The sequence below is a fragment of the Bombina bombina genome, chromosome 1 (genome assembly GCF_027579735.1).
Source record: "Bombina bombina isolate aBomBom1 chromosome 1, aBomBom1.pri, whole genome shotgun sequence".
NCBI lineage: Eukaryota > Metazoa > Chordata > Amphibia > Anura > Bombinatoridae > Bombina > Bombina bombina.
Genome location: NC_069499.1, coordinates 56,181,412 through 56,198,410, shown reverse-complemented (window position 1 = coordinate 56,198,410; position 16,999 = coordinate 56,181,412). Strand labels below are relative to the sequence as shown.

Genomic DNA, 16,999 nt, shown 5'->3' with positions numbered 1-16,999 from the left:
AGGGAGTGATTCATACTAATTAACAGCAGTGTTTGTTGCTAATTGGCTCAGACATTGATTAATGTTTGCTCAGAGTAGGACCATTCTAGGAAAGGTTGAGGGCAGTGTCTCATTAAAGGTCTCAAGATGTTTCAGCACATTGCTGGGCGCATTGCACACTATACCAAGAAGGCCGGATTTTGATGGACATGGTCAGAGGAAAGGCTTTGCATCGTTGCTTCTCTGACAGCAAAACAACAAAACTTTCTTTGTTATTTTGTGGAGAAATAAAAACAGTGATGGTTCAAAGCTCTTGTCGTCTAAACCAGAAATTGTTTTATGGCCGTGAAGTACACTGACATAACTTGTATTAAACATCAACTCCCTGTATTTACTTCTGATTGCATAGTTTGGTACCTGCATATATACCGGCAATGATAAAGGTCCCAGGAAAATGTTTTGAATTAAAAGTAGTGTTCCCTGGTATTATTTCATACCAATTCAATTGTACATCTCTTTGTCCTACTAATGCCACGGTACCTAGCACTGTCATAGTAATGCCATTGTACCTAGCCCTGTCACAATAATGTCATGGCACCTAGCACTGTCATAGTAATGTCATGGGGGCGGATTTATCACGTCCCATATACCCCTGTTTCCGTGCGAACCTTCAGGCGTGCCGGAAACAGGAGTTAAGAAGCAGCGGTCTTAAGACTGCATTTATCAAAATCTGGAGGACATGATCACTACAGCGGATCATGTCCGCCAGACACTTGATAAATCGGCTCCTGTCATAGTAATGCCACACTACATAGTACTGTAATAGCATCTAGCACGGTCATATTAAGGTCATGGTAACTAGCACTATCATGGTACCTAGTACTGTCATGGTACCTAGTACTGTCATGGTAATGTCATGGTTCCTAGTACTGTCATAGTAATGTCATGGTTCCTCTCACTGTCATAGTAATGTCATGGTACCTAGTACTGTCATGGTAATGTCATGGTACCTAGCACTGTCATGGTAATGTCATGGTACCTAGTACTGTCATGGTAATGTCATGGTACCTAGCACTGTCATGGTAATGTCATGGTACCTAGCACTGTCATGGTAATGTCATGGTACCTAGTACTGGCATGGTAATGTCATGGTACCTAGCACTGTCATGGTAATGTCATGGTACCTAGCACGGTCATGGTAATGTCATGGTACCTAGTACTGTCATGTTAATATCATGGTTCCTAGTAATGTCATGGTACCTAGCCGTGTCATAGTAATGTCATGGTACCTAGAACTGTCATGGTACCTAGTACTGTCATGGTAATGTCATGGTACCTAGTACTGTCATAGTAATGTCATGGTTCCTAGTACTGTCATGGTACCTAGTACTGTCATAGTAATGTCATGGTTCCTAGTACTGTCATAGTAATGTCATGGTTCCTAGTACTGTCATAGTAATGTCATGGTTCCTCTCACTGTCATAGTAATGTCATGGTACCTAGTACTGTCATGGTAATGTCATGGTACCTAGCACTGTCATGGTAATGTCATGGTACCTAGCACTGTCATGGTAATGTCATGGTACCTAGTACTGTCATGGTAATGTCATGGTACCTAGCACTGTCATGGTAATGTCATGGTACCTAGTACTGTCATGGTAATGTCATGGTACCTAGCACTGTCATGGTACCTAGCACTGTCATGGTACCTAGTACTGTCATGATAATGTCATGGTACCTAGTACTGTCATGATAATGTCATGGTTCCTAGCACTGTCATAGTAATGTCATGGTACCTAGTACTGTCATGGTAATGTCATGGTTCCTAGCACTGTCATGGTAATGTCATGGTACCTAGTACTGTCATGGTAATGTCATGGTTCCTAGCACTGTCATGGTAATGTCATGGTACCTAGTACTGTCATGATAATGTCATGGTACCTAGTACTGTCATGATAATGTCATGGTACCTAGCACTGTCATGGTAATGTCATGGTACCTAGTACTGTCATGGTACCTAGTACTGTCATAGTAATGTCATGGTACCTAGTACTGTCATGATAATGTCATGGTACCTAGTACTGTCATGATAATGTCATGGTACCTAGTACTGTCATGGTAATGTCATGGTACCTATTACTGTCATGGTAATGTCATGGTACCTAGTACTGTCATGGTACCTATTACTGTCATGGTAATGTCATGGTACCTAGTACTGTCATGGTAATGTCATGGTACCTAGTACTGTCATGGTAATGTCATGGTACCTAGCACTGTCATGGTAATGTCATGGTTCCTAGCACTGTCATGGCACATTGCGTGTTAGATAGCAATAGTGTATGTTCACATCTCTTAAGTGAACATTTATAAGTGAAAAATTTAACAATTGGGCAAAAGAATTACACAAGAATTGAACAAGGGATAAGGCAAGTCCTGTTGTAACACTGTGTTTTATTCACTGTTTGCTTAGTTTGTAATAATGCTCACTATTCATATTCCTTTTTGCTACCTTTTGTCTCTATAACAAACTACTTTATTCTATTACTCCTTCCCCCTCATCACCTGCACTGTTCATCAGCCCATCTCTCTTAGCCTCACCTTACTTTTGTATTCATGAACTTCACACATTGCTAAAGACTCTCTCTCCCCCTTGCACTTCAGACCGAAAACAGTCTCATTACTGCAAATCTGCATCTCACCTCATGTCACTCTCATACTAGCTGCTGGCGACATCTCTCCTAATCCTGGCCCCCCCCCCACAACTTCCTAGCCTTGCACATCCACGCGTGCCTTTCAATAGGCTTCAAAAACAAAACTCTGGTAACCTTAATCTCATTCCTCTTGCATCTAAAACCACCACCCCCTTCACTTGTGCACTTTGGAACTCTCGCTCTGTTTGCAACAAGCTCACTTCTATCCATGATCTCTTTATCTCCCACTCTCTTAACCTTCTGGCTCTTGCAGAAACCTGGCTCTCTCCTTCACACTCAGCATCCACTGCTGCAATGTCACATGGGGGTCTCCATTTCAGACATTCCTAGGTCTGGCAATAGACAAGGATGTGGTGTTGGTATTTTACTTTCCTCTTGTTGCAACTTTCAACAAATACAGCCCTTATCTTCCCTCACATTTTCTTCATTCGAAACACACATGATTTGCTTATTTTCTCCCCTGTCTATACGTGTTGCAGTCATATACCGCCCCCCCCCCCCCCGGCTTCCCAACTCAATTTTTAGATCAGTTTGCTGCCTGGTTTCCTTATTTCCTTTCCTCGGACACCCATGCCCTCATTCTTGGTGACTTCAACATCCCTCTTGACAATCCCACTGCCTCCTCTGCAAAACAACTTCTGCAACTCACTTCCTCTTTCTGCCTGTCACAATGGACTGACTCTCCCACTCACAAAGATGGTCACTCTCTTTGTCTGATTTTCAGCTATCGATGCACTCTCTCAAATTTCACAAACTCCCCTTTACCTCTTTCTATCATATCCTAACTTGCAACATCACTTCCCTCCCTACAACCCCCCCTGTCTCGAACCTCTCCTCCCTTCCATCACCTCCTTTTCCTGCCCTGACTAATCTATCTGCCACTATAACTCCACCCTTACATCGGTCATTGACAATCTGGCCCCTCCTACCATAGCTCAGAAACCACACTCATCCTCAGCATACTCCTCTAACACGCAGATGTACCTACGCCAATGTTCCCGTACTGCTGAGCGACACTGGAGGAAATCTCAGAGTTCAGCTGACTTTCTTCACTACAAGTTCATCCTGAACTCTTACTATTCTGCCCTTAATCTTTATAAGCAACAATACTTCTCTAATCTCATCTTTCCTTTTTCCTCTAATCCAAAACGTCTGTTTTCCACGTTCAATACTCTTCTCCACCCACCTCCTAATACAACTTCTCTCTCAGCTCAAGATTTTGCCAGCCACTTCAATAACAAAATGAACTCCATCAGAAATGAAATCACCTCAACTTACTACCAATCTCCCACCCCCTTGAAAGCTCACAATCATTCAAAAACCCAAATAACCTTAAATTGAGTTTTTTTGCCCCTGTTACAGAGGAAGAAGTTTCTGCCCTTATACTGTCCTCCCACCTCACTACCTGTCCCCTCGACCCTATCCTCTAACAGCTACTCCACCTCCCTCTCTTCTACCCTCACCCCCATACTCACACATATTTTCAACCTCTCCCTCAGCACTGGTATATTTCCCTCATATCTAAAACATGCACTGGTCACACCTATCCTCAAAAAACTTTCCCTCGATCCAACCTCCCCATTTAACTACCGTCCTATTTCCCTACACCTTCTTGCCTCAAAGCTCCTTGAAAAGCTAGTATATGCACACCTTTCCCATTTCCTTACACTATACTCTCTTCTTGACCCACTGCAATCTGGATTTCGTCCCCATCACTCCACAGAGGCAGCAATTGTCAAGGTTACCAATAACCTACTTACAGCAAAATCCAAAGGCCACTTCTCTCTGCTTATCCTCCTTGATCTGTCTGCAGCCTGACACTGTTGACCACCCTCTTTTGCTCCAAACCCTCCAATCCTTTGGCATCTGCGACACAGCTCTCTTGTGGTTCTCTTCCTATCTAACCGTACATTTAGTGTAGCCTTCTCCGGAGCATCCTCTGCCCTGTTACCACTTTCTGTTGGGGTAACTCAAGGCTCTGTACTCGGTCCCCTTCTCTTTTCAATCAATACGTCACCATTAGGTTCCTTAATAAAGTCCCACGGGTTTCAATATAATTTGTATGCCGATAACACCCAAATCTACCTCTCTGCTCCAGACTTACCTCCTTCCTTAGTAACCCGTGTCACTAACTGTCTTTCTCATATCTCATCTTTGATATCCTCTCACTACCTTAAGCTAAATCTCTCCAAAACTGAACTCATTTTTTTCCCCCTTCTTCCAAAGTCTCCACCCCCCAATTTTCTATAACTGTCGATAATTCCATCATTACCCCTACCCGCATGCCCGATGTCTTGGGGTCACACTTGACTCAGACCTTTCCTTCACTCCTCACATTCAGTCCTTGGCTAAAGCCTGCCACTTCCACCTTAAAAACATCTCTAAAATTAGACATTTCCTTACACATGACAACTAAGATTTTAATCCACTCTCATATCCTTTCCCGTCACGACTACTGCAACTCCGTCCTCTCTGTTCTACCTAGCTCCTTTACAATCCATAATGAATACCTCGGCCAGACCCATCTTCCTTACACGTCGCTCTTCATCTGCTCAACCTCTCTGCCAATCTCTTCACTGGCTTCCTCTTGCCTCCAGGATTGAACACAAAATCCTCACGCTGACATATAAAGCCCTAAACTGCAATGCTCCCCACTACATTTCAGACCTTGTCTCCAGATACTCTCCCTCCCGTCCCCTTCGCTCTGCTCACGATCTCCTACTCTCCTCCTCTCTTGTTACTTCCTCACATTCCCGTTTACAGGACTTCTCCAGACTGGCCCCCATCCTGTGGAACTCCTTGCCTCGCTCCACAAGACTCTCTCCTAGTTTTAACAGCTTAAAGCGCTCCCTAAAGACTCTACTATTCAGGGATGCATACAACCAACACTAACCTTTCCTAACTCCATCGCTTTCCCATTGAACCCCTTAGAATGTAAGCCTATGAGCCCAGCTGTTTGTAGATCGCCTTCATAAGAGCCGACTACAAAAGTGCAACTCTCGGCAAGGCTCTCTACCCATTTTATCCCTATAAATGTTATCCCGTTGTCATAGTATTATGATGGTACCTAGAACTGTCATAGTAATGGCATGCTTCCTAGCACTGTCATGGCAATCTTATGGTACCTAGCACTGTCATAGTAATATCATGGTACCTACTATTGTCATAGTAATGGCATTGTACCTAGCCCTGTCATGGTACCTAGCACTGTCATGGCAATGTCATGGTACCTAGCACTGTCATAGTAATGTCATGATACCTAGCACTGTCATGGTAATATCATGGTTCCTAGTACTGTCATGGTACCTAACCCTGTCACAGTAATGCCATGGTACCTAGTAATGTCATGGTACCTAGCACTGCCATAGTAATGTCATGGTACCTAGCACTGTCATAGTAATGTCATGGTTCCTAGCACTGTCATAGTAATATCGTGGTATCTAGCTCTGTCATAGTAATGCCATAGTACCTAGCCCTGTCATAGTAATGCCATAGTAATGCCATGGTACCTAGCACTGTCATAGTAATATCATGGTACCTAGTATTGTCATAGTAATGACATGGTACCTAGCCCTGTCATAGTAATGCCATGGTACCTAGCACTGTCATATGAATGCCATGGTACCTAGCACTGTCATAGTAATGCCATGGTACCTAGCACTGTCATAGTAATATCATGGTACCTAGTATTGTCATAGTAATGACATGGTACCTAGCACTGTCATAGTAATATCATGGTACCTAGTATTGTCATAGTAATGACATGGTACCTAGCCCTGTCATAGTAATGGCATTGTACCTAGCCCTATCACAGTAATGTCATGGTTCCCAGCACTGTCATGCCAATGTCATGGTACTTAGCACTGTCATATGAATGCCATGGTACCTAGCACTGTCATAGCAATGTCATGGTACCTAGCATTGTTATAGTAATGTCATGGTACCTATCACTGTCATGGTAATATCATGGTATCTAGCAGTGTCATGGTACCTAGTACTGTTATAGTAATGCCATGGTTTCTATCACTTTCATGGTAATTTCATGGTACCTAGTACTGTCATAGTTATGCCATGGTCTTTAGCACTCTTATACTAATGCCATGCTTCATAGCACCGTTATTAATGCCATTGTACATAACACTAACATGTCATGGTCCCTAGCCCTTCACACTGATGTCATAACCCCTAACACTGTCTCACTGATGTCATGGCCCCTAGCACTGTCATGCTATAGTACCAGCATGTTTTCATTCTAATGCATGCTCCCTAACACTTCACACTGATGCCAGTCCCTAGTGCTGTTATACTAATGTCACGGCCCCTAGAATTCTTTAATACTAATACCATGGCCCCTAACACTGTCACATTTACGCCATTGTCACCATCATTGTCATACAAAAGTCACTGAACCTAACATTCTGTCACAGTAACAGCATTCTCCCTAGCACTATAAAAATGCTACCATGGGTTAAAGCTAGATTACCTCTGCTCTAGTAAAGCTCCACATACAATTTCTAGGAGTCCTGTCTGTCTCCCATTAATACTGCCTTTTTCTTGATGATTATCTATAATAAAAAATTATTCTCCCAAACCCCTCACTGCCTTGATTAGATCATGAAAAGAGATGAAAAACTCAGTAAAATATTCAGCAATGTGACTACATAATTAAAGGAATGGAAGAGACTGATAAAAGGATGCAATTCAGAGATCAAAAAGGCAGGGTACCATAGCTCGGAGTGGAATTTGCTTCTCTTGTACCATTAGGCACAGGTGACTCTGACGTACCATGACATTTTGCTTTGTTTGTGAACAGTAATATCCCCCCTAGTATGTACCAATCACACAATTATATTTCTGGATGAGGCTATAAACCTGTCTGCAAGTTTGCAGTGTTCAAGATGTAAGACAACCAGACAGACTTAAAAATCTGTCCTGGGTCTGCATCTCCCCATATACCAGTGGTACTCACAACCAGTCCTCTAAAACCACCAAGATCCTAGTTATATCTGCAAGAGTACAGGCAGGCAAAGTGAGTACTCAATGGTTGGGTCTTTGTGATCAGCACAAAGTATTACACCAGATATTAATAAGTCCAGGGTTGGTGGTGCACTAGAGCTTGGCCCCCTGCTATGTACTATATTCTTGTGTAGGCTCATCATAGTTTTAAATGTAATACATGCTGACTAAACCTCTTTGTATATCTTGAACCTACAATCCAGACTTAAAGGGACATGAAACCCAAACATTTTCTTTCAAGGTTTCAGATAGAAGTTTTCAACTTTCCAATCTACTTCTATTAACTATTTTGCTTCATTATCTTGGTATCCTTTGTTGATTGAGAATCAATGCACTAATGGGAGCTAGCTGAACACATGGGTAAGTCAATGAATGACAAGAGGACTATAGGTGCAAACATACAACAGTTAGCTCCCAGTTCCTGAGGCTACTTAGGTATGCTTTTAATCAAAGGATACCAAGAAAACTAAGCAAAATTAGATAATAGAAGTAAAATTTAAAAAGTTGTTTAAATTGAAATGCTTCTAATCTACTATCAGAACATTGCTGGTGCACTGATAATATCTAGCTATGCTTCACATGCACGTGCAGACAAAAATGTTAACACTAAATCAGTGATAACTTTTACTAGAACCATTTTTACAAAATACATGTAAACTGCAAATATTTTTCTACTCAGAGATGTAATTCATCTATGTGCATTTCAGTTTTGACCGGAATGTCCCTTTAACTAATGCTCTCAAGAAAAATAGTTGGAGGAATATATAAATAAATGTACCGTTCATTAAACTCATTTTAAGCACTCTGCTGCCAAGCCCTTTGACTAAATTATATCAAATTTACTTGTACCTAATTTAAGACCATTATAAGCCTACCATGTTAAAGAGCTGCATTCAAGCAATAGGGAAACTCAGAGGTCCCAATCTTAGCAACACATGGCATATATGCAGGTCTCACTGAAACATGAACTGAAAATAAACAGGGAGCTTCAAGCGACACACGTAAACGCGCAGTAAATACACAGGGCACACAAACGTCAATACAATAAAATAATTTATTAGAAAACCCTCAATTGGGTTTCAGACTCATACCAAAATATTAGTGTACAAAAAAAGTCAGTAATATTTCATTACTTTTTTATTTCTATCTGTAGTGTAAGATTTTCATTGGTATTTTCTCCAACGGTTATTTGTAATTTGGAGAAATCACTTTAGGAGTGTAACATGTGCCTACATTTCAGAGGAAATTAAGGCAGTTTAATTGGGAGAAAGTGAATTAAAATGATCCATAATATAAGAAATAGATTAAATCCAAGACTGTAGATTTCCCCAGATCTTCTCTTTGAGCCAGAGCTTCATTCAAGAGCTGTTCAGTCAAATTAACCCACTGTGAGCACAAGTACCAAGAATTTCCTGCTGTACAGTGGGGGCAAAGTGTAATGAAGTGGTTAAAGCAGTCAGATACAATTACTGTCCCTGCATCCTGAAGCTATAATTGCACCTCCTTGCCCAACGGAAGAATAGGAGTCTGGTGCTTCCTAATCTGCAGAGCTCCTCTCATGGGCTCATTCCCATGGCAACCCCATCAATTGACCGCAGCAGAGAGATGGTGCAGGGATTTAACCCCTTCACTGCTAGCATCAAACAAACAGGAAAGCGAAAAAAGAATACTCATAATTAAAAAGAGAGCTCAAATACACAGATCACCTGACCCATCTAAGGCCACTTTCTAACTTCATAATATTGACATTTTTCTACATACTAAAAGGACGCTTTCTGATCAGGCTTTCAAAAAACGGTTACCTGCTTCTAAGAGCTCACCAAACACACTGTATCTGATTTGCAGACCTAAACGTATACAATTTATTGGTTTTATAAAAATAAGCACATAAAGAGAAATGTATCCCTGTCTGAGGCCACTACTAAAGAAGTTTGCATTTGTTTGCGGGCAACTGATCATAACTCCTTTTTCTCATTATGAGAAATGGTATTTTTAACTAATTAATGACAATTAGTTAAATTTGATTGTTCATTCGTTAAACGGATAATATATATATAAAAAAAAGTATGAAACTAACTTTCAAAATATAACAAGTTGATTTTGAAAAAAAAATTTACATTTTTGTTTTGTTATCAACTTAACAGGTTAATCCTATTCTCTCGGTAAAGGGGAACTACTAAGTAATGTGAAAGAAATGTTTCTTTACCATGGTGATATTTAGTATAAATATGTTGTGCTAGTTTAATTTAAGTAATAAGGGTTATATTTTATTTTACAGATACACATTATCTAGCTACCTTGTACAAGGTAGGGATGTGTGCACCTTTCTGTATTCCAATCTCTGATAAACACAGGTGTTGGACATTAATTGTCCTGTTTATTCGCTTGAATTTGTTACGGAGATTGATTATCAAGATTTTTATCCTAGGTACTCCTATCCGGCAGCATGAGACATCATTCTTTGAGAGATGCAGATCAGAGGAAGACATAATTAAAGCATAGAAAATGAGCACAGCAGGGGCATTTCCACAGGAGGCAATGTCCGTTGGAGATCTTTTTTCTGCTCTGGCAGTGGGAAGCCAATATATAAAATACAATTATAAAAAAGCATACCAATTAGAGAACCAACTAATTGTAAAGTTATGCTTTCCTGGACCAAAACGGTAAATGAAAATGTTATATTAAAAAGACAAGTGGCACCATGTATGACTGTTTACACCGCTGCAGCATACACATAACGTAAAGGATTAAAGATTTATATTCATTAAATTGAACAAAATAATCATACAAATCTTCAATAACCCGATAAAATCAGGGCTCTGTTTACTACCAAGCACAAAGCTCACATTTGAGGCATGCAGACCATATCAGAGTCCTAGGTCAAAGATCTACAACCCTTACTCTCTACCAAGTCTATAAGCTTGCTGAACAAAGCAAGATTATTCCTCAAGTCTACACTTATCAGTTTATTGGCAAATTAATATAAAGAACACAGCTATATACTGTAAAAAAAAACTACTAATCCCAGTGTACTGTTCCAACATCAAGGAAGGTATGAAGATCTGCTACATAAAAGGTTGTGTGCTTTCTTCATCCTCTGGCCAGCCAGAGTCTGCTTTGTACTTTTGATTTTATATACTTGGGATAACACTGTCCTTGTATTTGTTTCTATTAAATTCATAGTGGAATTTGTCCCTAGAAATCCCAGGAATCCATCCAGCGCAGTCCAGACATGACACTCCCTGGTTCATCTGCGAGAGGGCCAACCATGCCATATGCCAGTGGATGGAAAAGGTAGAAGCTGAAAGGAAAGAAGAGAGTGAGGAAAGAAGCAAAGCATGACAGTCGCCTTGTTATCGTATACATATATAGTACCTACCTGTAAATAAGTACAAGGAACAAAAAGCATATCCCGGTCATGTATATCTTGTCTTTCATTGGGTGAGACAGGGACCTGGAGCACAGTTTCAACAGGACACAGCATGTCAAACCTGAATGGCCATAGGAAATGCGGGAGTAAAGAAATTACAGAGTTAACAACAACAAAACACCCGGCACCACTATTTGTGTAGATTCCAAATCTAACAGAAACCACAGCTGTGGCAAGGACAAAACACCACTAACATTAGAAAGTTAGACTCACCAGTTAACATGCTGGAGAAAAGCATGGCTGGAAAGTAGTGGTGGAAATAGAGCACCCGTCCCATGAAGTAGAAAGGGCAGTAATGGAGCAGCCATCCCAACAGCAACTGTCCCCCGCCCTCCAGGAGGACTGTGAAGCATTCTGCAACATAAACAAAACAGGGAAACAAAGATGAAGAGCAGTGAGATAGTGAAGCAGTAAGAATGAGTGAATTAGAGAAGATTAAGTGAAACACAAAAACAAACCACACGTACAAACACGGTGAGTAGAGGCTGATAAATGCCGGCCTAGTGACACTGAAGACAGTTGTCACTGCTATATAATAAAGATGGGCTCCCCAAAGGATGACACGTTATAGTCTTCTGCATTTTAGAAGTAATTCAGAGGATGAATATCTCTCTTCCACCACAATTAAAACATAAATTCTGCATACCAGATAATTTTATTTCCTTCTGTATAAGGAGAGTCCATGGCCTCATTCCTTATTGTTGGGAAATACTGAACCTGGCCACCAGGAGGAGGCAAAGACACCCCAGCCAAAGGCTCAAATAACTCTCCCACTTCCCCCAGTCAATCTGCCGAGGGAACAAGGAACAGTAGGAAAAATATCAGGGATAAATGGTGCCAGAAGAAAAAAACATAACTTAGAGGGCCGCCCATCGGAGAACACGAGCAGGGGCTGTGGACTCTCCTTATAAGGAGAGTCCACGGCATCATTCCTTACTGTTGGGAAAACTATACCTAAGCTCTAAAGGACCCTCAATGATAACGGGAAAGACAAAAAGAAGGCACCACAGCCTGCTAAAACATTTCTCCCGAAAGCTGCTTCAGCCGAAACAAAAACATCAAACTTGTAAAATTGGTATGTAAGGAGTACCAAGTAGCCGCCTTACAAATCTGATCCATAGAGGCCTCGTTCTTAAAGGCCCAAGAGGAAGCCACTGCTTTAGTAGAATGAGCCGTAATCCTCTGAGGAGGTTTATATCCCGCTGTCTCATAAGCTAAGCGGATAACACTCCTTAACCAAAAAGATAAGTTAGTCGAAGAGACCTTCTGACCCTTATGCTTCCCGGAATAGACAACAAACAAGGAAGACGTTTGTCTAAAATCCTTAGTAGCCTGAAGATAGAACTTCAAGGCGCGAACCACGTCCAAATTATGAAGCAAACGTTCCTTCAAAGAAGAAGGATTGGGACACAAGGAAGAAACCACAATCTCTTGATTGATGTTGGGGTCTGACACGACCTTAGGAAGAAAACCTAACTTAGTACGTAGGACAGTCTTATCAGAATGGAACACCAGATAAGGAGGCTCACAGTGCAAGGCAGCAATGTCTTCCAGGACAACAATTTAATGTCAGCTTCATGCATAGGCTCAAACGGAGCCCCGTTGCAAAACCTTAAGAACAAGATTTAGACTCCAAGGAGGAGCACTAGATCCACCCACTAGATCCGCGAACCACATACTTCGAGGCCATGATGGAGCATCACTGATGCCTGCTCCTGCTTGATGCAGGCCACTACATAAGGAAGGAGTGTTAAAGGCGGGAAGAGGTATATTAGACTGAACCTCCAAGGCACTGCTAATGCATCTATGAGCTCTGCCTGAGGATCCCTGGACCACGACCCATGTCTGGGTAGCTTGGTATTGAGACGGGATGCCATGAGATCTATCTCTGGCGTCCCCCACCTGTTGCATATCTCTGCAAACACTTCAGGATGGAGAGACTATTCCCCTGGATGAAAGGATTGTCTGCTGAGAAAATCCACTTCCCAGTTGTCCACACCCGGAATGTGCATCGCTGACAGAGAACAGCTCTCCGCCAACTCCAGAAATTGAGATACTTCCCTCATTGCTAGGGAGCTTCTCGTTGCCCCCTGGTGGTTGATGTAAGCCACCAAGGTCATATTGTCTGATTGGAATCTGATAAACTGGGACGAACTCAGAAGGGGTCAAGCCTTCAGAGCATTGAAGATTACCTGAAGTTCCAGAATGTTGATCGGGAGGGAGCATTCCTCCTGAGTCCACAGACCATGTGCCTTCTTGGCACCCCAAACAGCTCCCCATCCTGATAGACTTGCGTCCATAGTCATAATCTCCCAGGATGGTCTTAAGAAGGATGTCCCTTGGGACAGATGATTTGGAGAGAGCCACCAAAAGAGCGATTCTCTCGACCGGTTATCCAGAGAAATCTGTTGAGACAGATCAAAATGATCGCCGTTCCACTTCTGCAGCAAGCACAGTTGCAACGGTCTGAGACGGAACATGGCAAAGGGAATGATTTCCATGCTGGACTCCATGAAACTAATCACCTCCATACACTGAGCCACAGAGGTCCTTAAGGAGGTCCGAAGGGCAAGACATGCCGAAGGTAGCTTGCAACGTCTCTGGTCTGCCTCATGGAGATGGAGTCTATTATAGTACCCAGGAATTCCACCCTGGTGCTTGGTATAAGAGCACTATTTTCTAGGTTTATCTTACATCCATGAGATCGAAGAAGAGAGAAGAAATTCTGAATGGTCCTCTGCCAGACGAAAAGATGGTGCTTGTACCAGTAAGTAGGGAGCTACTGCTATATCCTGGGTTCTGGCACCGGCTAGAAGAGGCCCTAGAACCTTCGTAAAAATTCTTGGAGCAGTAGCTAGACCAAAGAGAAGTGCAATGAACTGGCGCTGGTCCAGGAACACAAACCTTAGGAACTGGTCCTTGTGGATTGGAACGTGAAGGTAAGCATCTTTCAGATCTATAGTGGTCATGAACTGTCCTTCCTGAACTAAGGGAAGGATGGACCTTATAGTCTCCATTTTGAACTAGGGGGCATTTAGAAATTCGTTTAAGCATTTTAGGTCCAGAATCAGGCGGAAAGTTACCTCCTTCTTTGGGACCACGAAAAGGTTTGAATAGTATCCAAAACCTCTTTCTGCAATAGGCACCGGGACAATGACTCCTAAGGTGGACAGATACTGCACGCACTCCAGAAAGGCTTCCCTCTTTTCTGGTCTGGAAGACAGGATTGAGAGGAGAAATCTGCCCTTGGGTGGATGAGACTTGAAACCTATCCTGTATCCCTGAGTTATGACCTCCAGGACCCATGGATCCTGCATGTCCCTGAAACAAGCATCTGTAAAGAGCAACAGTCTGCCCCCTACACGATCCAGAGCCTGATCGGGGGCCGCCCCTTCATGGTGATTTAGTCTCGGAGGGCTTCTTGCTCTGCTTGGACTTATTCCAGTACTGAGCCGGCTTCCAAGTACTCTTGATTTGCTTGGGCTTAGCGGAGGACTGCTGTTGTTGGGATTTATCAAAACGAAAGAAACGAAAATTAGAAACTTGTCCCTTAGACTTGTTCTTTTTATATTGCAGTAGGAAGGCACCCTTGCCCCCTGTAACCATGGAGATAATAGAGTCCAGGCCTGGACCAAATAAAATCTTTCCCTTGAAGGGGAGAGAAAGATGTCTGGACTTAGAAGTCATATTTGCAGACCAGGACTTCAGCCAGAGTGCCTGACGGGCCTGAACTGAAAAGCCAGAAGCCTTAGCATTTAGGCGAATAATCTGCATGTTTGCATCACAGATAAACGATTTAGACATTTTCAAGGCCTTAATTCCTTCCTGGATAACATTGAGGGGATCCTCCACCTCGATTAAATCCGATGAGTCGCACCAGTAGGTAGCTACTCCAGCAACCGCAGAAACAGCCGCTGTCGGTTGAAACAAATAAATTATGCATACCAGATAATTTCTTTTCCTTATGTATGAGGAGAGTCAATGGCTTCATTCCTTACTTCTGGGAAATACAGAACCTCCAGGAGGAGGCAAAGACACCCCAGCTAAAGGATTAATTACCTCCCCACTCATTCTGCCGCGGGAACAAGGAACAGTAGGAGAAATATCAGGGTATAAACGGTGCTAGAAGAACAAAACCAAATTTAAGTTCGCCCAAAAGAGAAATTGTGCGGGGGCCGTGGACTCTCCTCATACAAAAGGAAAGGAAATTATCTGGTAAGCATAATTTATATTTTCCTTCTTAATATGAGGAGAGTCAGCGGGTTCATTCCTTACTTGTGGGAAACATATACCCAAGCTCTAGAGGACACTGAATGAAAACGGGAGGGTAAAAAGAGAGGCGGACCCTGTTCTGAGGGCACCACAGCATGCAAAACCCTTTCTCCCAAAAGTTGTTTCTGCCGAAGCAAAAACGCCAAAGATGTAAAATTTTGATAAAGTATGTAAGCAAGCCTCAATCTCAAAACCCAAGAGGGAGCCACAGCTCTAGTTGAATTAGCCTTAATGCTATGAGGGGACTTGGTCCCGCTGACTCTATAAGCTGAGCGAACATGCTCCTCAACCAGAAAAACAAGGAAGTGGACAAGGCTTCCAGTAGCCAGTAGGAGAAAAAAAATAAAAAATATTCAAGACAGAAAATCTTAATGTCAACTCCATGTATAAGCCCAAATGGAGCCTTCTGCAAAACTTAGAACAAGATGTAAACTCTGAGGACCACTAGATCTAAACACAGTCCTGATCTAGTCAAAGCCTGAACAAGACTGGACATCTGGAAGCTCCATGAGCCTCTCAAGCAGTAAAACAGTTAGGGCCGAAATCAGTCCCCTGGGAGGGAGCTAACAGAAGGCCCTTCCCCAGAACACCCTGAAGAAAGGAAAGGATCCTGGAAAACCTTGTCTTATGCCAGGAGAATTCCCACTCTAAACTATACTGCGACTATACATTATACACCGGCTTATGAGCAAGAACGAGAGTAACAACATTCTTTTAGAAAAAAAACTCTCTTGGCTAAGACTAAGTGTTCAATTCCATGCAGCCTTCCTCAGAGAGTGCAGGTTGTGATGAACACAAGGACCCTGCTCCAGCAGATCCCTGTAACAAGGTCCATGGAGGCGGAGCCCCTAAACTGCGACACAACTCTAAATATAAACAGAGCAAACCGTCTCACTGACGTCTGCTCCTGCTAGGATCGCCCATCCACAACAAAGAGCAACATGGCCGAAGAGAAGAAGGTTAAAAGAAACCTCTTAAGGAATGCTAGATATCTAGCATATTCAGGATGAAAAGGCCGGAGCCCCACCTGGGTTCAAAACAACCTTCTGCTACAGAAGCGGTGGAGCTAACACCGACGCCTCGAAAGCCTGATCGACTTCCCTATCCGACACAAACATTTGAGCAGGGAATGATTGTAGGGGACATCCGAACCTGAAGAGTATGCTCATAGATAGGGTCTATGGCAATGAGCCAACGTGGGCTTCCACCCACCACGAGACCACCCCGACTAGCAACTGTCCTTCAAAAGAAGGTCTCCCCAATGAGAATTCCCAACTGGTACGAACCCAGAAGACCAAATCCTCCAAGCAGAATGCTTGCTGAGGAACCAAAGGAATAATTGGAAGGAAACTCCCAACCCACGGACCTCCCTAGGACACTTTCTCCCCACGGACAAGGAAGTGACAAGGTCAAAACCGCCCCAGGAGAACTAAGAGAGAAACTTCTGAGAACAGGGAAATCTGAACTGAACACTGGGAATTAATTTCCCCCTCCAGTATTCCATGCAAGTCTGTAAAGACAGAATCACCAGCACCATGCCAAAGTCACAGCTTCGGCTGTGTCTATCACTCTCCACCCCTGTGTCAACAAA

General features: G+C 42.6%; 1 protein-coding gene across 1 annotated transcript in view; it reads right to left on the bottom strand.

Moving 5' to 3' along the window:
- Positions 1–8,742: 8,742 nt before the first annotated feature.
- POMT2 (protein O-mannosyltransferase 2) overlaps positions 8,743–16,999 on the bottom strand; it is a 277,327-nt gene continuing 269,070 nt past the window's right edge. The window contains exons 19-21 of the mRNA XM_053697367.1: positions 11,350–11,490; positions 11,086–11,197; positions 8,743–11,007 (exon numbers count right to left, since the gene is read on the bottom strand). Of these exons, the coding sequence (XP_053553342.1) occupies positions 10,902–11,007; positions 11,086–11,197; positions 11,350–11,490 (359 nt within the window). The 3' untranslated portion in view covers positions 8,743–10,901. The remainder of the gene's footprint in view (positions 11,008–11,085; positions 11,198–11,349; positions 11,491–16,999) is intronic.